Source organism: Corvus cornix, chromosome 5, assembly GCF_000738735.6.
Source record: "Corvus cornix cornix isolate S_Up_H32 chromosome 5, ASM73873v5, whole genome shotgun sequence".
NCBI classification, from domain to species: domain Eukaryota; kingdom Metazoa; phylum Chordata; class Aves; order Passeriformes; family Corvidae; genus Corvus; species Corvus cornix.
Window position 1 is genome coordinate 36,714,630 of NC_046335.1, and position 20,179 is coordinate 36,734,808.

A 20,179-nucleotide genomic window follows, 5' to 3' on the forward strand; every position below is an offset into this window, starting at 1 on the left:
TTCTTCGTTTCAGGATGAAAAGAAGCGTTTCACCGTGGCCCTGTTGAGTCTCCGACTCCTCGCCAAGTTTCTGGGGTTTCTTGTTTTCCTGCCCTATCGCACTGCGGAGCAGCCAACCAGAGACTTGCAAGATTCCGCATTAGCGCTAAGAAACCAAGTAAGAAACCGAGCATTGCCTTTTGCTTGACAGGCAGTTTTTCTAGTCCAAGGAGGATTGTGAGTGGTCATGCACTTTCAAAGTGAGCCAGTGGTTCCTGGGATGATGTTACATGGTTCTGTGTCCCTGCTGCATATTCTGGTGTTGGGAACAAAGGAAAAAAGTATTTGTGTAACCTTGAAAAGAGGGAGCAATGCACTGATGGTGAGGTACTTGGTCTTCTGTTATTTCTGCTAATCTGGATCTGTCATACCAAAACTTTCACCTAGCTAAGACAACTTGCATTTATAGTGTCACATTCAGCTACCAGGACTGATTCTGTTAGTTTTGCACCTGTGTCCCAGCAGTGTGTCATACTGAATGGAAGCATTAGACCTTGACTCCACTTTGTACATAGTCAGGCTTCTAGCCTTGCTTTTCCAAGTCCCAGTGGGACTTTTGGTTGCAGTTATAGTGTGGTTTGTACCTCTGGTCTTGTGGAAAGAAGAGTTTTCATTAGCCAGAAGTCATCAGTACAGAAGATGAAATCCCAGAAAGAAAAGCCAAGATATAGATAAAAGTTTTTTATAAGTATCAAAAGATAACTTCAAGCTACTGGTTTAACTTTTCTTGTCCTTTAAGACCCTGCCTGTACTGGATATATTAAAGCTTCTGAGACAATCTATTCGGGATCAACGTTCTATCCTCACTATTCCTTGGATTGTGGAGTACCTTTCTCTTGTGGATCATATTGCTCCTTTCCTTGATTATTACAGGAAAGTATTTGGTCTCTTGCTGCAGGTATACAGGTAAGAGCCTGGGAAACTATATATATAAAGAACGTTTCTATGAATGTTTGATTATTTAGTTGAGGTGCCTGATGGTTGAGAATGCATGCTGGCGTTGGTTTGAGATTCTTATAAAAAGCTCTAAAGCACTTTTTTTTTTTTTTGTGGTGCAGAGCATGCATACCTTATAGCTTACATAAAGCTCAAAGAGAACACAGCCTAAATTCGGGAATTAATACTTGATTCACATATGTGGTTTGTTCATTAAGTAAATAAAAGTCTTTAAACCCCACTTGATCACTCTACATCTGCAGCTGTGATTGACCTTCAAGCTGCAGCTTGAATTTGACCTTAAACCTACAAGGTTTCTAATGCCTAAATGATTTTCTCGTTTTCTTTCCTATATACATGAGGAAAATTTGAAGCACATTCTAGAGAAGGGCTTGTCTAGTGTAAACTTAAGACAGGATGTTATGCAGGTACATACAAAAAGTAGAGCTTACTCTCTCTTTAGGCAGATGTGCAGGGTATGTGTACATGATGATACATAGTGTAAGTGAATGGTTTGGAATGTTTTCCTTAATGAAAACTGAGCTGCTGGAAACTAACACTCTCTCTTTCTTCATCTGCTGCATGGCAGGTTAATGATCCTTTCTGAAGACAAGGAGATGAGTTTCCTGAACAAGCTGCTGATCCTTGCAGTTCTGGGTTGGCTTTTTCAGGTAGGGTCTCCTGTGTGTGTAGCTCTTCTGTGAAGAAAAAGCAGGGCCCAGAACTCAATACAAAATAGCATTGAAATGAATTAAAACAATTCAAAACAGTAGTTTGTTGTTTTGATGCAGCATTTTTACACTGGTGTGGGGTTTAAAGAAAAACTGTATTTTAATGGAGAATTATATTCCTCTAGTGGAATTGTGTGAAGCAACATTTTTTTTTCCAATAGGAATTCTAATTGCATCTGAAACACATTCTGTACTTACTAATCTGCAGCCTTGTAAGAAAATTGACAGCTGATTCCTGTTAGAACTGGAAGCTTGTGTCACAAAGATGGTGTGCTAGCTGTCAGCCTTGAATTACTGGGGGAGTATATTGTCTTATAGAGGGATGGTGTGTGATGAACTTTTAAAATTCTTTTGTGCCTCCAGTTGGAAGCAAGGTAACTACTTAGCAAGTAGTTGGAAATGTGAAAGATGCTCTATGGGGAGGGTAAGGAAGGTGGCTTATGTTATTGTGGTCAAAATAAGTCTTTAATTTTATGGAAAGGTTTTCCTCAGGGCAAGAGGATCCTTAGAGCTAGGGGTCCTTTTTTGTGGGTGGCAGGGTGGTGAGATTTTACTGTCCTGTTATCAGAAATGGCGGAAGTTACTGACTGCCTTTTGGGTTGCAACTGCTGGGTTTTCTGTTTCAGGTTCCATCAGTCCCTGAAGAGTTGTTTTTTACTACTGATGACAGGCAGGAGAGATTTGTGATGGATACTGTGACATCTGCTCAGGCTTTGGTGAGTTAGTGCTGCAGCATGTCCTCTGAATCTGTGGGTGAAGATGGACCTACCACTTCCTCGGGAGTTGTAAGATTTTATCAGGAACTTCAGGGCAGCTGCACTGAGCATATGGAGACCAATGGATGTGATGCCCAGTTTGTCCAAGTGCCTCAATTGCATCGCATCTGTGTTAAGGGTTGTGAACTCTGTGTTACAGCTCTGGGTTTTCTGTCAGGCAGGAGCCATCTCACCTGCTGCAATAATTTGCAGAACAGGTGCCAAGTTATGCTGGAGGATCAGATGCTGTTTTCCTGCAAGGTGAGCTGATAGAACTGTAGCTCTTTCCAGAAATAAGCAAAAGTAATGGTGAACAGAAATAGTAAGGTGGGACTGTAAGAGTGAGGTTGCTGTTTGTGAGGTCACCTGTTTTCCAGTGTCATGATAAAGGGTAGCTGAACTGACAATGGTATGAGCAAGCAGGAAAGGAGGTGAGCTTATGGCATGTGTGATGTTCCAGATAACTCCCAGACATGCAAGGGGGTATATAGTAGTCCATGGAAAAGGGGTATGTATGCTAAGATACACTGCCTTGGTGGATGGGATCTGAAGTTCCTGTTCCTCCCGGGGCCCTGCCTGTGCTGTGTTAATACTGGGTGACATTTCTCCACCGCGTGGTGTCCCAGTGAGTCTGGATGAAGGCACTTGTGGAGGTGTAATGCATAGCAGATGTGCCTCATGTATTTTCCTCCATGGAAAGATTTCTCCCTTATGAGTAGAAGCTGTGGCAACAGTCCTGGTTCCCTTCTTTAACCCAGCTTTCAGCTGGGTTTTGTTAGTGATGGGGCAAAGGCTGAGCTACACTAATAAAATGAAGAGCAGCTCATTCTGTGTAACAGGGCTGGACTGAACATTTGGGCTGCAAAGTTCATAATTTTACTATGTATTTGGAATCCAGATATTGTTTTTGTGGAAAGGTAGCCCTGAAACCTGCCTGTGACTGCCATGTATGGAATTTCTGACTTGAAGACTCTTTCTTTCCTGCTGTATCCTTTCAACATTTCCTTCATTTTCTCACCAGGACTTTGTACCCTTGGTGGATCAGCAGTTACTTTATACCTGCTGTCCCTATCTTGGTGAGTAATTTACTTTTTTTGCTATATACATAAAATATATTAGTATGTATTTACTTTTATTTAGTTAGTTGTTTATATTTGTTGTTTGGTACTGTGAGTCCTTGGATCACCTTTCTTACTCCTCACAACTTCAGGTCTCAGTTGTGCATGCAAGAGCCTTGATAAAAAGCTGTATTGCAGAAGCTCCTGCAGCTGTGGATAGTATCTGGTGAAGCTGTAGGAGGGAGGCTACATAGTCAGGATAGTTGATACACAGAGCTTGAATATGGAGGGACAGGGGAAGCCACCCCTCACAAACTGCAAGGAAACATTATAAGGATTACGTGCAGAACTTCTCTATCCTAGGTATAGGAAGAGGTTGTTGTCCTGTGAGGCATGTCTTGTTCCTTGAGCATATTTTTGCTGCCAGGCAGAGGGGAGAAATCCTTTTGTGCCCTGGTGTTTTGTCAGGTTGTTGTTTGAGATAGCTTTTTCATGGCATCTATGAATGGTAAAACTCCTCTCTGTAGACAATAGAGTCCCAGATGGGGAGATGGTCCTCTTCTTCTTGGGACTTAGTAGGAAAACTGTATGTTAAACCTGCATCACAAAAGCTTCTAGGGGTGAATAGGTTGTCCAGCTTTTCCCTCACTATTTTCTCCTGAGTCTGTTGGAATTTTGTGTAACTCTGCTTGCCTTGTTGTCCTTGTAGACTTTATGGTTCTTGCTTGCCACACTGAAAAGGAATGTATAAAAGTGACTCTTCATCCTTCTGAACTGGTCCCAGGGAGGATTAGTTCTAGGGAGATTTTTGGAAGCTTCCTCTTTTCAGAGCCTTGCCTGCCTTGATATGCCCTGCCAGTCAAAAGTGTGGGATGCTCCCTCTGCTTTTCCGAAGCTTCTGTTTTCGTAGAAGCTGAGAGAATCTGCTCTGGGAACCGGACTGGAAAAGTGAAAGTCTCTTTCTTGAGTTTTGATATTTATTTTTTTTTTTTGTCCTTGCTTATGAGGTTGATGACTACTTTTGCATGTTTTCCTGTACAGGTGAGCTGCGTAAACTACTTGCGTCTTTTGTGGCTGGCAGTGGAGGAAAAAATGGTGGTTTTATAAGGAAAATCACTCCCACAGCTGCAGAGTCCTTGGCACCAAAGGCTTCTGTCACTCAGCGGAAACTGCAGGTAATGAAATTAGGGAGTGAAAAGGGGCAGGAGAAATTTGCTTGTGTGGGTGTAGGGTTATACAGTGGTCTCTTAATGCCAGGGAAAGAAAGAATGGACCTAGGCAGCAGGGGAACATTGTGTTTAACAGTCAAGTATCTTTACTCCCTGTTTTTCTGTTACAGTCATGTGTCTGGGATACAGTGTGGGTGCTGAAATCCAGATAACCTCAGTAAACACTCTTTCAGTTGGAACAACTAGTCTTATTTATCTCTTTCCCTCTTCTTTAAAATAAAATGTTGGTATGTTTCTGGTATTTTGTTTTGGTTAGATTGTAGCCATGCTTTCCACTGAAAGGATGACCTGTGTAGGAGCCTACAAGATTACCAGCCTGTAATTAAAAGGACTTGTTCTTTCCAAAACGAGCCTTATGTGGTGATTCACTACTAGTAGACACTGTCAGAACTCTCCCATTCTTCCCTTTACAGGTCTTTTGTAGCTTCAGAAACCCTGATAATGAGCTTTGGGTTAAATGGTTAGAAGGGAATAGGGAGTAAGTAATGTACTGGGATGATGAATGCCACAGTAGCAGAAAGTTCTAGTGTAGGCAAATTGGCTTTTAGTACATCTCCAGACGGTAGTTCTGTCTGTTCCTGTGTTGGTGAGAGGAGGATTTGGGTGGAGTGCTCTAATGAATTGTAGTGCTTTCTCTTCAACAGGTAGAGTTGGAACAGGCCTTTTTCCACAACCAGCCTCCTTCCCTACGGAGAACAGTGGAATTTGTGGCAGAGCGGGTGGGATCCAACTGTGTTAAGCACATCAAGTAAGTGCTGGTCGCCTGTTCTGTGACTTAAGAAGTTACTTTACATTATGATTAGGCAAAGAGTTGATCCTTTAAACTTGCGTTTATGGGGGAAAGAAGCTTCCCTGAGGGTGAACTGTGTAGCAGAACACCAAGGCTGTGTAAGACTGTGACCAGCAGCATCTGCTGTTATAGAGGGGAATTTGTGAAGGGATGTAGAGAGGAGGATGATACAACTGTGGGACACTCTGTATATGAATGCAGTGCAGCGTTGAGACTTTATAGCCTTTTCAGAACATTCTTGCTAGTGACAGGAAAATCAAATATCAGGAATGACCTCTGGAGGTCACTTGATCCAAACTCCTGCTCAAAGCAGGGCCAGCTTTCAGGTTAGATCAGGTTTATTGGCACCTTTTCCAGTTGGAAGAGTTTCCATCTCTTAAGGATGAGGATTCAGCCGGCCTCTTTGTACCCATGTTCCAATGCTTAATTTTCCCAGGCTTTGTGAAAAACGTTTTCTTATATCCTATCAGAATATTTGTTGTTCCAGCTTGTGCATATTCCTGTCAACCTTTAGCAGTGCTCTTCCTGGAAGTCTTGTTCTGTCTTCTCTGTAAATTTTCCTTCTCCCTTCAGCTTTTTCTTGTCTCCAGGCTAGGTGAAACTGACTCCCCCTTGTAGGCGTGTGCTCCAGCATCCCAGCTATTTTAATAATTTTTTTATTTTCTCCTGCAGTTACTCAGATTGTCAATGGCTTTGTTGTCCTGAGATCCCAAAGCTGGACACACTACTCCAGATGCAGCCCCACAGTGATGAGGGAAGCAGTAACTTCCCTTGACTTGCTGGCTGCCTTGTTGCTATTGTCAGCCCAGTATAAGGTTGGCTTTCTTTGGACACTCCTAACTCACCTTGTGTTCTGCGAACCCCAGGTCCTTTCTGCAGAGCTGCTCTGTAGCCAGTAGACCCCAGCCTGTACAGGTGCACAGTCAGCCCATTTCTCTCTTGCAGTCCTCCTGTGTGGCAGCCCTGCCCTCCAGCTCATGAGCTTGCTCAGAGTTTGCACTGTTCTGTTGTCCAGCTTGCTGCAGCCATTAAATGTTACCAGCCCCTAAGGAATGGTGGTTGTAGTGGGCTGCTGCTGACTTTGAACTTCTTTGAACTTCTGAGCACTGTAAATTGAGCATACAAGGGTATTGCTGCCAGAAAGGAGACCTGTAACCAAATATGTTTCTTGTAAAACCTAAAGGCTTTTGACTCTTGAGTCTTAGTACTGTTTTGGTGTCTTCGTTGCTGTTTTCTTCCGTACATACAGAGCAAGGAGATGATACAGTACTAATTCGTTTTTAGTAGAGTGACTTACTGCATTTAAGATGGGTATCCCCCTAAACAGGGGAGAAGAGCTGGGTACAGTTTGTGTGCACTGTTTCTCGTATTGATTTCAGTCTGCCTGATTGTTCTTGGTTTTGTTGCAGGGCAACACTGGTAGCGGAGCTGGTCCAAAGGGCTGAAGCCATGTTGCAAGATAAAGTGAAGGAGGAGGATGTTAATCATGACAAACTGCTTGAAGAGGTGTGCACTCATCTGTATGAGGAAGGGGCCCAGGCACTCATCAAAGGCAGAGAGTAAGGAGGAAAAGTTATTTAAACTTGTGCCTTCCCGTCTCTTCTTACTGCAGAATCTATAAGCCTAATTTAGCTTGGCCTGTCATGCTCAGGTCCTGGTAATTATAAACCATGCCCTCTGCTCTTCTTAGGGTGAGTGTCTGCTATGCCTCCAGCCAGTTAATACTGTATTCGTAAGAAGGAGTAAAGGTGCTGTGTGTTCTTCTGCATCCATCTCCAAACAGACATCCACTGCAGCTATTGTATTTCCCCTCTTTGGAAAATTGATATTGCAGCTTGGTTGCTTGTAATTACCCTTTGCTTGTCTGGTTCTTTTAGTTTGATTTATTGCATTGCTACATAATGAACCTCTGAGTGTTGTCCAAGAACTTAGACTAATCCTGTGGCACACTTTCTTTCTTTTCTTGCAGGTTTTGCAAAAAAAAAGGTCCTGAGGCAGTAAGGGTGTTGTTGCCAGAAGAGACATCTGCAGCAGTATGTATTTTCACTAAAACTTATTGAAAACCTTGACTTTAAGTCTGGATCATTACCATTTTTCCATTGCTGCTTCACTTATCCCTTAATAGCTCAGGTCAAGGGAATCTGTTGATGCACTCATGGGAGGACTGATAGATGCTAAGGAGAGTCACTTCTACTGGGCTGCCTTGCATATTCTGGGTAAAGTGATGCTCCAGCTCATAGCTGACTGTTGTGGCTAGAATGTTATAGAAATTGCATTCATCTTGCAATGGTAATGCTTTTGTTCTAGCATTGACTTCCACAAGACTTGATGAGATTTGGAAAATCAAAACGGGTCGGTTGTATTGCTCAAACCAGCAGTTTCCACAGAGGGGGTGGTGCTCTGTTTAATTGTTGCATGCCAAAATTAAGCTTTTTTCCTCTAGACTTCCTTCTGAATTTTCACAGTGCTGTGGCTGATAGTAAACCTATCATTTTTTACCCTCCCTGTAAAGGTTTTAAGTAGTGCAGAAAACATTGCGGTGGAACTGGCTACTGAGAGAGCCTGTGGCTGGCTCTCTGCCAACATTTCAGGTGAGTCTTTTTACCTGGAAATGGGGCTTCTAACCTGTGCATTGTACTCTTTTTTTCTGAGATTAAGGGACAGACACTGTTACTAAGTACTTAGTCCTACTAGTTCTTCTTTTAGTGGAAAATATGTGGTTGCTCTGTCCCTCCTTGTTTAGGAATAACAGAAATGATTTCTAGCTCTAAGAACCTTCTTTGGGGATCTTTTGGGCTTGGCCCATGGTAGTGATTTTTAGTTATGGAGTCTTGTTAGGATGGTGGGAGTAAATGCTGTGAAAAGCTTCTTCTGGAAATGTCATCTGGGCTGAAGTTGTCTTAGCACTTCCAGTGTATACAGACAACTGCTCTCTCAAACCACCTTATGGTTCACATGTACAGAGTGCTTCTGAAATCTCCTGTAAAACAAATACTTCTTGGACTTGGGTGTATTTTCTGCAGGCTGAAGGCAAGTGTTGTCCTTTTACTCTGTAATACTGCTCTGGCAGCTCTTCAGAATCTCTGAAAACCCATTTTTTCAAGAGGTTGTGCCAAAAGTCTGGGGAGGAATGTCCATGTACCATTTGCAGCTGCAGGAATTTAGTGTTTTGGATGCTGATCAAAACTTATTTTGGTAGAAGACATATGGCTTTTACGTTGGTTGAACTGGTATGATCACACTGCATCAGCTTTGTGCTTTGGCATTGCCTTCTGGCTTAGCTACTGTGTTTGTTAAAGCCACTGAAATATTTTGATGGGAAGTGAGATGAGTTTCCAGCGGTACCTGGCAGTGATGGGTGGCTGCCTTCTACAGCTGTGGGTTAGCACACCCTCTCCACATGTGCCTCTGCACATTAAATATAGTGGGAGGTCAGAGAGAGGGGTTTGAAAATGTAAGCTGTCTTATTTCCTTATTCGCTGTGGTCCTTGGAATGAGAGGCTAAGAGTGTTTGGAAATTATTCTCTGCTTCAGTGGAGAGAAAAACTGAAGCAGACAGGATTTGTTCTCTGTTCTCTGTAGCACTCATCAAAAGGGAAGTGAAGGCAACCTTCAACCGAATGCTGAAAGTCCCAGGATTTCCCTTGCCAGGTGAGGATGCTCTGGAGTTGAGAAGGGACTGTCCTCCAGGCTGTCAGCACTGTGCTCCATTTCCCTCCCAGATCATCAATGAGATTAAGGTACACAGTATTCACTTCCTGGCTTGCCCCAACTCCCTTTCCGTTTTTCACATTGGTGTTCTTGTGGTTTGTTTTTATCATTTAGTGGGGATTTGTTTGTTTGGGCTTTTTTAAGAGAATGGTCTGGTTTTGAGGAACTGGCTGTGGGGAGTGCTTAGGAAGTACGATGGAAAGTTCTCAGGTTTTTTAAACCCCTGCTTGCTGGGTCTATATCAGAGTTCCCTGTTAGGAGTGCTATCTCAAATACAGATTTCTGGTAGCATGCCAGTGTGGCCTTTTTGATATGAGTAGGGTGGAAACCACAGTGTGGACACCATAATATTGTGTACAATTTTGCAGTCATTTAACCTGTGCACCCCATAAGGAAAAGAAGGATTCTGAACACCTCAATTTTTTACCATTATGTATTCTGCCTATTTTTTTGTTCCTGATTGTCTACTTGCAGACAAGTAATGCTGGTTATCACTGTCATTGCTTTCCCAGCAACTGTGTGAAAATGAGTTCACATCCTTTAATGCTTTCTTGCTTGTGCTAAAATAAAAAGAGGAGGATAAATTGTGTGAGGAAACCTCTGGGCTGACACTGAAGCTTCCCTGACAATATAAGAGGGCTCTGGATTTCTGTAGTACTTCTACCCTGAACTTGCTGTGCTGTCAGATTTATCTAGAGCTTTCAGTGCTAGGACTTTTAAGGAAGATGAACTTATTGCCATCATTGAATTTTACTTCATAACATTAGTGAGAACTGTGCTAGAAAATGAGATCTTAGTAAGGTTGTGAAAAATCAGCTTTAATCTGTCTTTTGAAATATATATTCTAGCTTAGGTTTTGGTTTTAATGAGGACCCAAGAACTACTTACTGAACTGCTCTGTCACAGGTCCAAAGATCTGTTTGTGGAAGAGTAGGATACTAATGTGTGGGTTACTGTTGTCTTTCTCACCAAGGATGTGCTCTGTGTTGCTGTGGGCCCACGCGATGAGGGTGAAGTGGTTGACTATGTGTGGCTGGAGTGCTTGCTGGGAAGGTTGAGTCAGACACTTCGATGCAGAAAGGTAAAAGATGTAAAAAAGCAACAAAATCCCCCTTTGAATCACTTTGAGCTGTCTTGGTACCTGTAAACTTGTTAGTTGGCCTTGCCTCACAGTTGAGTTCAGTTGAGGGGTTTTTATTTGAGCTCAAATGTGGCAATGTTGCACACATATACTATGTAGATTTGCTTGTTAATTCAGTTTGCCTTTGTGAGTCCCCTTTTCATATATGACATTTTTTTTGTCTTTCAGTCTTCAGTGGTCTCCTCATTACAGCTCTGTGCTGTAAATTGCCTGCTCTTCTCAGATATTTTTATCCCTTGTGAAGCCTTGGTTTGTCCAGTCTGCAATATGGGGACAAAAATACAACTTTTTTTTGTGTTTTCCAGTTCATGTGTCCCACATCAGAACAGCAGCTGGCCAAGTGCACGGTTGAGTTGGTGTCTTTGCTGGGTAAGTCTGTTATGATAAGCTATTTAAGACTGAAATCTGTTATTACAGTTCTCTTAGATCCTTGAGATCAGAGATTTAAGTGTTTAGAGCTCATGGATATTTGATTCTCTTCAGTGTCACTGAGTCTGCACATTTTTTTCCTGTGATTTTGGGTGGTTTTTCTTATTCCCTCTTACATTCTGCAAAACAGAATTGTACAGTGACTAACCATCCTTCTGATCCGTTTCACATCTCTGTTGTTTTTTATTTATTGACACCTTCATTTAAATATGGGATATGTTTTCCAGTATTTCTGCCTCTGAAAAATTGTGGTTGAGTTTGGGCTTTTTTTGTAAGAGTAAGGGCCTTTTTCATTTCAACATTAAATTATGTTTTTATGGCTTTTTTATGGAAAGAATGGAAATAACTTGTTTTCTGTGTATTATGACTCCTGTGAACATTTTGGTTTTTTTCTCTTGCTTTGATGTGTAAATACAATTTTTCTGTGAGCAGGAGCTTGTGATCTCAATGTAGGTGTTTTCTTCATGGGCAACCTTCTAACTGCCTGGTTTTAGAGCCAGCTTTAGAAGTTTTGTGCATAATTTGTTTTTTCAGAAGGCAGTTCACATCTGAATATTGTGAAATTTATTCTGGGGGCAGCAGTATCAACCTGTCCTGTTCCATTAGACTGTACCAAGGAAGAAGTGGTATCTTCTTCTGTTCATGTTCATCTGCAGTTAAACACTGTTCAGCTTTACTTTCACTTGTGTGAAGTCACTTAACTCTGCCTATAATCTAAACTATGAACAACTGTTCAATCTTTCTATAGATTTAAATGTTTAACTGTGTTACTCTTCTCTCCTTTGAAGTAACACCTAGGTTCTCTGACTAAATAGTAGGCTGACTTTCAAGACTTGGGGCTATATTCCAACCAATTGGTGTTCTTTGTCTGAGGAATATAAATCTCTTCCTATGTCGTACTGTCTGTATAGTTTCAAAGCTCATAATTTTGCATATTTCCAAACTCCAGTCCTCTTAGGTTGACTGGTTTGTACTAAGTGTGCTGCTGAACCAAGATGATGACTGTAAAAGGAAATAATGCAGCTATAGGAGTCCATTTTTCATCCTTTTCTTAGTTTCAGATCGTGTTCCTCTGAGTCTTGGGATCAAATCCCCAGAGAAGAGCCCTGAGAAGCTGTGTGTAAAGAACAAGCCCACCTATGGCCTCCTAAAACTGCTGTTCTCCATCTGGAAGGAGGACTTTGGGACGCCTGTGCCTGTGCAGCTGATCTTCAGCAAGAAGAACATTGGTTATCTTGCAGAAGTTAAGCAGCGAGAGGTAAAGCTTATTCCCATGTGTGGAGCAGGCTGGCACTCGTGTAGGAATTCTGCCAGCCCGCAGTGCTCGCTGGTGGCTCGTGTGACTGAGGCCAGCGGGCTTTGGTCACTGCTGGCTGGCATTGTTTCTGTGGGGCAGTGAAAGACAGGGATGTGTGCAAATTGCCAGGGGTTCATACCTGCCTGGGGGCTCTCGGGAAGGCACAGTTTTGTTCAGGAGCCAATGGCAAAATGGCTCACGTGGCCTAGGATATTGCAAGGACTGGACACACGTGACTGTCATTGGTTGCATTCTTGTGTCTCTTATCTTGCATTTCTGTATGCATGTTGGTGTTATAAGCACCCCAGCTAAAGCTGAAAATCACCCTATTTAGCTGCAGGCTAAACCCAACTTATTTCAGAAGTCAAAGACATAATCCTCATCAGGCAGGCATTAAATTCTTGGCGTGTTTATAAATTGACTTTTGAGACTTTATGGTAGGACACAATCAATGTATGAACTAAAGAAATTTTGTTCAGTCATTTTGGATGTTGCTCTTGTTCTCATTGTCACATGCAGGTAGATTATGTGCTTGCTCCTTTTCTCCACGTTCTGATCCAAAAAGAAAAGTGTGAATTATATATGGATAAAGAAACAAGCACACAATCCATTTCTTTTTGAGTTGTTGGTATTTTCTTCTCTCGTGCAGTGGGATTTGTTCCTTTTCTTGCTTCATGGTCTTGTAGAACATGAACTAATGAGAACTAGTGAAATCCAGAGTTGCCTGCTTAGCCTTGAAGAGCTCCCTTGGCCCTCAGTAAGTAATTTTATGTATGTGAACAATAAGTGAAATAAAAAGTAAAGCTACACAAAAGCCAATCCTTGTATTTCTGTTTCATGTAGATAAGGCCCATAACCTTCCCATCTGTGGTTCCTGCTTAATAAAAAGGCAGGACTGGCTTCCAACAAAGCTTGTTACTGTTGCTAGTGTTTGGCTGAAAGCTGTACTTGTGTGACTCCAACATTGCCCATGCAGTGAAAACATTTCCAAGAAAATTGTAAACCAGTTTGGAGACCAGCTGTCTCAGTTACCAGCTCTCAGTTCTAGCTTGAGTGTGCTTGCTGCATTCCAGCTGAGAATGATGTGTTGGGAAGGGTCTTAACTGACCAGTCATGCCCTTAAATCCCTGTGCCTCCTACCACCAGTGTTAGAGCAGTGGGACTGTTCTAGAGGAGTCTCACTATTCTGGCCACAGTCAAAATGTAGGAATCCACCCAAATGCCTTGCTAAAATGGACAGTATTCCAAGGCTGGTGAGCACTTACATGTTGGTGCTGTTTAACCATTTAAATTGTGGCAGTGATCTTGTCTGAGAAGGGTGTGGAGATCAGAGGGAAGACTGAGCATGTCTGCAGGCACTCATCAATTCTGTAGTTTGTCTAGGTTTTTGCAGTGGAAAACCATCAGTATGTTTAACCTTGTAAAATACTTACAGAAAAATTAAGTAAGCCTCTTTGTTAGCATTTGTTAATAAGAGTTCTCTGGTTTATATCTGTTTGTTACAGGATTTTGTAAAAGACCTGAAAAGGCTGTCCCGAGTATTTGTATCGCAACGTCAGATAGAGCCCAGGACTAACCCTTGTGAGCTGACCAGAACAATCTCTAGGTACTGTGACCACACAAAGTTAACAGAGGTGGACTCTGTGAACACAAATTACTAATGAAGATGCAAATGGAGTTTTCAGTGTTTCTGAAAGGATTTGGAGCTCTTTGCTGGGAGCATACTGAAGATAAGAGGTCACTTTGTGCAAAACCTGCACTGGCCCTTCTGTCCTGGACATTTTGCCGTGGTGACTCTGCTGAAGGATTTACATCAGCAAATGGATCTCCAAGCCAAAAGTCTTTTAAGCACCTTGATTGTGTCTCAGAGCAGCTGTGAGACTCAGAGACACTTTTTGTTATTAGTGCAGCAACAGGCTGTGACCAAACCCAGGAATCAACTCAAGTTACTTTGTGATCAGAGAGATGGTTTCTTGGTGGCTATCTCTTAACTCAGTATGACTTCTCATGTTGTCTTTTAACAAAGCCTCTACAGTCAGGGGAAGGAAGAGGTGAACCTATGTGACACGGAGATGTGCCTATATTTATTTTTCATTGTAAGCTCAGTGTTGAAGGTTTGATTTTAATTTTTTTAAGACTAATTTTAAAAGTTAAACCATATTAAATAAATCTACTAGACCATCGATAGCATTATTCTGAAAGGATGCTAAAGTTTTCCATCTCTTGTTGGAAACAGAATTTGTAATTTCCCAGGGCTTTTAATAGAAATAAGGGATAAAATATCTGTTTATATTTTTTACTGAAGACAGTATTTTTAAGACACTTTTATAGTTGTGAACATAAATGGCATCTGGATGCTATTCACTGGCTTTTTATATTTTTTCTTGCCTTGAGTTTGGGTTTTATCAGTCAGGAAGTGCTGCAGCAAGAAAACTACAGCCTGGAAGAGCAGACAAAGTAGTGAAGAAGCACTATGATGTTCCCCAGAGAGTGGGTTTTGAAAGGGACCCGTTTCTTGGAGGACAGTGGGTATTTTCTGCCCTTACAGACAGATTGTCACCAAGAGAACCTCCTGTTCACCCCCTTCTCCCCAAGTATTTCCTTGAACTGGCGTTTGGGGCAGGGAGTGCTGGTGAGTAGCAGAGTATGTTTAGGTGCTCATCAGCTGTCTCATGGGACTCCCTCCCCCTACCCCATAGCAGTGAGGACATGATTTCCTTTTGTCTAGGAGTGTCCTAATAGTGTAGGTTTTCCAGAAAGCAAGTTCTGATTTAAGAACAGCCTCTGGACAAGGTGAAGCCCAGGGCTGTTTAGCTTGCTAACTAACTAACCTCTTCCCTGTATGAGGTGAGAAAAGGTAACATCTTGGAGTCAGTGATTTGAGAAAAACTACAGATAGGGCTCATTAGGTAGAACTGGGGCTTCTGTTAAAATATGTGATACAGAAAGAGAAATCATAGAGGCACATCTGGGTCTGAACTGTACTGTGATTTTTCTTGGCTTGTTTACTTGTATTGAAAGATTTGGCAGGTTCCACCTGCATTCCTCTTTTTAGGGGTTTTCTGATGTGAATGAGAGAGTCCCCAACAGTAGGCATGCTGCAATACAAATACGAATGGAACAATTCAATACAAATTGAACAGCAAGTACACCATATCATGCCATACCTGCTCCCTGAGGCTGAGTATTATGTGATGTTTTGCTGCAGATCTCATTTGAAATTGTTGTCATAATAAACATTATTAAATGTCTTATGTTCAAGCTGTCAATATAGAACCTCTTGGTACTAGGCTGAAGAACAAAACGGGTACCTTGCCACAAAGCATGGAGCAGAGAAAGTGCAGTACAGACCTCCTGTCTGGCATGCTAGGCTTCTACTGAAATAGAACTCTACTTTGTTATGTAAGGGAGGGCAGGGTGGTGGAAGGGGGAAGAAGCTGGAATCCATGCTAGTGAAAAAAATTGTTCTTGGTTCTGGCACAGGTTTTATTTGGATATCATAAAACTTTTTGCATAGATATCATGGCCACAGCCATTTTCATGAACTCAGCATACCAGAATTCTCCTTCTCTAATACAATGTTTGGAAGTTTTTATTTAAAAGGTCACCAAGCCCCAGGAGCAGTTTCCAGCAACCAGAGAACACAGCTGTGCCCTACGGGGCAGGAGACAGTGCTGTAGCGGGACCCAGCAGGTAAGAAACAGCTCTGTTTCTGTGTTCTTACGACACAATGCAGTGGCACTGGTTCTTGGGCATCCCACGGCCCCCAGGCATGTTTGCTCTGTAAAGCCAGACCCCCCACTCTGTATCCAAGGCTTGGGAGCAGTTGTGGAGCACAGGTTTTCTGCCTGTGGCCGTGGGACCGTGTGTGAGAACACGACCCTGCGGCCCCCTGGGCTGGCGGCCTCCTCAGCACCTCAGGCCCTCTGTCCTGGGCACTGCCGCTGGTGCCAGAGGTGCTGCAGGCAGGAGGGCAGGAGCTCACTGAAAGCCAGGGCTTGAGGGTGTGGCCTTTCTTCTGCCAGTCTTTCCTACTGCAAACTCACAGCTCTCAAAAGAAAATCAGGAAATATGGTGTTATTTAACTTCCTTCTGAATGTGCAGGTCTAGGGAGTGGTATAACAGGACTCGGGAAGAAGCTCCAGCCACTGTCTTTTTTTTTTTAAATAACCAAATAAAGCCCCCTTTGCTTGGACAAAGCACTGTCACAGAACCCAAATTTAAGCAGTGACTGGCTTCTTGATTCTTGTACCAAAAGTTCATATTTCATGCCCATTCCTCAGCAGGTAAGTGGGAGACCTACATCTGTCATCACAAACTTGCCTTTGTGGTGTTTTTCTATCCAGCATAGTTCCATAGATGGGTATTTTAGCTGGAGCAAAATAACGTGGGGCACATTTTCTTGTGTAGAAAATACCATTTATTGTGGATATGAAAATAGCAACCTTGATTTAGGAGCAGAGATGCAACCGTGGGTAGTACAATACAATTGGTTTGACCATCTGCTGCTCAGCACTAACTTACAGGAGGTTGGTTTTTGCCTGTTGTAGATTACCAAATTTGATATCTGCTGGGCTTTTGTTTCTTCTTTCCAAACAAACAAATGCCATACATTAGCAAGTACCATAAAACGTTGTATTTGCAAAAGAAAACATTCATATAAATAGGCTTTTTAGTATCAATTGAAGATTGTATTAAAAAAAAGTTACATTAATTCAATACTGATAAAAATAAAACTTAGCTTTTATAGCATATAAAAACGCTCCAAACCAAGCATATATAAATAACTTAATTTGTAAACGTAGAAAAAAAATATTAAGTATATATAAAAATAAACATCTGATGCACTGTACAATAAGACACTATCCTTCATAGGCACTGTCATTGTTGATCAACAGGCATCCCCCAAGATGTTTTTCCTACAAAAACTGCTTTATCACTAGTGCCGTGTCCAAAATAAAAGGGAAAAAAAGCAAAGCACTGAGCAACTCTTTAGTGGGTTGTATGAAGACCTCCCCTACCTCCTCTGGAGAGCTATGGAAGCAGCCTGGGGACAGAGTCAATATCTCATGCTGCTGGTTTGCTCATTTTTCCTGGGGCTTTAATGTACTGCCTTGTTTGCTCTTCCTTCTGGGTTTCCACCAAAGGGGGGACTTTGACAGGTTACAAATCTGGAACGCTCTCATTTTGCTCAGTTGCAGAAAACTTTGTGACAGGTTATCCATTCTTCCTTGAGGGGCTGTGTAAAATGTGTGATGGTCAAACTGAACCATGCTGTGACTCAGGCTTTTAACAAAGCTTTTGAGCCTCACCAAATAAAGAACAGTAATATATTGGTGTTAAGATCGTAACCATGGTGATCCAAAGATTAAACAAAGCAAATTTGTAAGTTAAAGGTTTTGTTATCCTACCTGATCTAGCTGGAGGAAGAAGCCTTGGGTTGGTATGTATCAAAACTGCTATTTTCTTAAGTATCAATTTAAAATAGCTATTGTCTTTTCATTTAAAACTCACTATATTAGTAACAGGAAGTAACATAGAAGCTGAGCGCCAAAATGACACCTGTGCAAAGACAGAGTAAAAGTAGATATTGGCTCTTGAACTCAAAGGTGGGAAGTGCAGCTAACCTCACCATATGCTGGGGAAACGCACCTTGTACTGACAGTAACTGTGTTAAAGTAGCAGGCACTGACTGCAGTAGGGTGGATGCTTGAGTACACATTTCTCACTTGACAAATTCAAAGTGCAAGAGCTTCTCGAACAATGGGGGCTTTTTTGAGCTAATGAAAGCATAACATAGCAATTTTTATTGCTTAGATACATCCAAAGTGATTCTGTACTGTTGTGCTGACAAATTAAATGAAGTTATTTGGATATTTGAGGTGGTTGTGGTTTTGTTTCGATTTAGGAGTATGTGAACCAGCTAGGGATTGTGTTGAACAAACATAAAGCCTGACAGCAGGATTGTGGGACTAAGCTCCACAGAAGTCCTATGAGGTAATTGAATGGGAAGAGTCTGTACTTGCTGTAGTGAGACAGCTGAAGAACAAAGAAATGTGGTAAGACTACGACCAGGCTATATTTTCAGCTCTTAATGCATTTAGGTGAAAGCGTAGAAGGGCTGATAGAAATAGCCATTGTAGAAAAATGTTGGCGCTACTCTTACTTGCAGTATTTAAATTCTAGAAACAAGCTGATTACTGAGTATTAGACTATCCATGACAGTGTCACTGTGTAGAACTGTTTGGTTTCTTTATTTCAAAGCACCTGATTCTGCAGTATAGTAAAACTGTGTCCTGAGGTATGGTGGTGTCCACTGATGCTGCATAGTGTAGTGGCAATCTGAAACACACTGGCTGCAAGCAGTCAGCCAAATACATGAAAAAATCTATCCAGGGTGTAGGGTGACTAGTGAATATTGCACTGCTTTAACTTCCCTCTTCAAGGGGAAGGAAGGATAGGCAGCCAGCTAAGATAAATCATTTATCTACACAGTCAGGAATTCTGCATTTGATACTTACCTCATCATTAGAAAATGGCTTTGCAGCTCTGCTCAAGTGCTCAAGCCATACAGATACTGCTTCCAGCCTAAACTTACTTAAAGAAAGAAGCTGATCTCTGAAGCTGCTTGGAAACAGGAATTAAGTAATACACTCTAAGATTCTGGCTATTGTAAAGCAGTCTCTTCCTCTGCTCTCTACAGAGCAGCACACCTTTCTTCTCTTCCATGGAGGTTTTCCACTGCTGTCTCCAGGAGGATAGATTCCCCACGAAACTTGCTACGTTTCTTCTAAGCAGTGTTGGCTTAAACAATTGATCCTTTTTTCTAACTGTACTTCCATATAGTCCAGCAGTAGCAGCCAGGCTCCTGAAGGGAGGCTTGGTGGTGGCTGCCTTAGGAGGCAGCATTTTCTGTAACCCTTTCCAACACTTGTGTGTCCCTGTGAGCTGTCAGCTGCTCTTCAGTGGCCGGTGGTGTTGCAGCACTAAGCAGCAAGCAGGTGAGCCAGCCGAGCAATCACCAGGGGCTGCCGCTTCGCCATGGAACTCAGGAGCCGGGCGGGAATGGCCGGGGCACCGAGGTCCACCTGCAGGAATTGGAAAAAGGCTGCATGTTGGAGTTTGTACCTGCTTTTAAACAGAATCCTTCTCCAGTCTGGAATAGCTCTGATGTGTAACAAGTATGTTAGGCACAAAAGTAGTTTACAGCCAAATGCTGTCATTACTGTGTGGTTTGTGTATTTTCCTTCCCAATACTCCACAGACTTTCAAAGCTTTGCTATTTGATGTTGCTTCTGGCAGGTATGACCCACATTGCTTTTGAGTTTGAGCTTGGATTAAAGTTTACTAGTTTGAGACACACAGTGTTACTAAAAATGTGTATGCATACGCTAAAGGGCAATATAAAATACATATAAAAATTTTAAATGCATATATACATTTCAGCTATGCATTGTAAACTGCATGTGCTAATTAATGATATTTTAAAATGTATCCTTAAGTTTTAAATAAATTAGTTTAAAGGACTAATGTAATTTATCTCTACATAAGCATTTAAATAAATTTAACCATTAAGGCATTCTCTTCTGGGCATTTTTAAATACTTAGTACCACTGTCTCAAAGAGAGCTTAGTTTTCAAATGAGTCTAAAAAATTTTCATTTTCTTATGCTTAAATGGAATCCTAATCTTGACTTCTCTTTTGTATCTATTAAGTGTGAAGAATTAATGGCTTTGGTTAGAAATATGCACCAAGTATTTTCCGGCATTTTGAAAATAGTATAACCCAAGTTGGACTTCCTGTGGTCACAGCAAGACGAAAATAGAAACAAGACTCTCCATATTGGCTCATCACATGAGAACACAACATATACTAAAATTGCTAATAAACCTTTACAGAAGAGCTTGATCTCCAAGGAAGGAGCTTTGGATGCTGTAAAAACTTGGGAACATGTGCTTAAACACAGTCCTAGTAAGATTCTCTGCATTGTTAGAGAAGTGTGAAAGAGGCAACTTTGTAGTGACTTCATAAAGTACATGGAGCATAGCATAAGGATTGTATTT

The 20,179-nt window shown here is 41.8% G+C and overlaps 2 protein-coding genes across 3 annotated transcripts in view; one reads left to right on the plus strand and one right to left on the minus strand.

Moving 5' to 3' along the window:
- Positions 1 to 17,990, plus strand: part of CDAN1 (codanin 1) — a 35,343-nt gene extending 17,353 nt beyond the window's left edge. The window contains exons 13-28 of the mRNA XM_039552107.1: positions 14 to 157; positions 779 to 945; positions 1,565 to 1,646; positions 2,333 to 2,422; positions 3,483 to 3,537; positions 4,561 to 4,694; positions 5,393 to 5,496; positions 6,948 to 7,097; positions 7,508 to 7,571; positions 8,051 to 8,129; positions 9,121 to 9,278; positions 10,223 to 10,330; positions 10,696 to 10,759; positions 11,875 to 12,077; positions 12,766 to 12,873; positions 13,622 to 17,990. Coding sequence (XP_039408041.1) covers positions 14 to 157; positions 779 to 945; positions 1,565 to 1,646; positions 2,333 to 2,422; positions 3,483 to 3,537; positions 4,561 to 4,694; positions 5,393 to 5,496; positions 6,948 to 7,097; positions 7,508 to 7,571; positions 8,051 to 8,129; positions 9,121 to 9,278; positions 10,223 to 10,330; positions 10,696 to 10,759; positions 11,875 to 12,077; positions 12,766 to 12,873; positions 13,622 to 13,777 — 1,866 coding nt within the window. The 3' untranslated portion in view covers positions 13,778 to 17,990. The remainder of the gene's footprint in view (positions 1 to 13; positions 158 to 778; positions 946 to 1,564; positions 1,647 to 2,332; positions 2,423 to 3,482; positions 3,538 to 4,560; positions 4,695 to 5,392; positions 5,497 to 6,947; positions 7,098 to 7,507; positions 7,572 to 8,050; positions 8,130 to 9,120; positions 9,279 to 10,222; positions 10,331 to 10,695; positions 10,760 to 11,874; positions 12,078 to 12,765; positions 12,874 to 13,621) is intronic.
- STARD9 (StAR related lipid transfer domain containing 9) overlaps positions 16,738 to 20,179 on the minus strand; it is a 101,517-nt gene continuing 98,075 nt past the window's right edge. For both annotated transcript variants that reach the window (XM_039552106.1, XM_039552105.1), the window contains exon 34: positions 16,738 to 19,204. In XM_039552106.1, the coding sequence (XP_039408040.1) occupies positions 19,103 to 19,204 (102 nt within the window). In that variant the 3' untranslated portion in view covers positions 16,738 to 19,102. The remainder of the gene's footprint in view (positions 19,205 to 20,179) is intronic.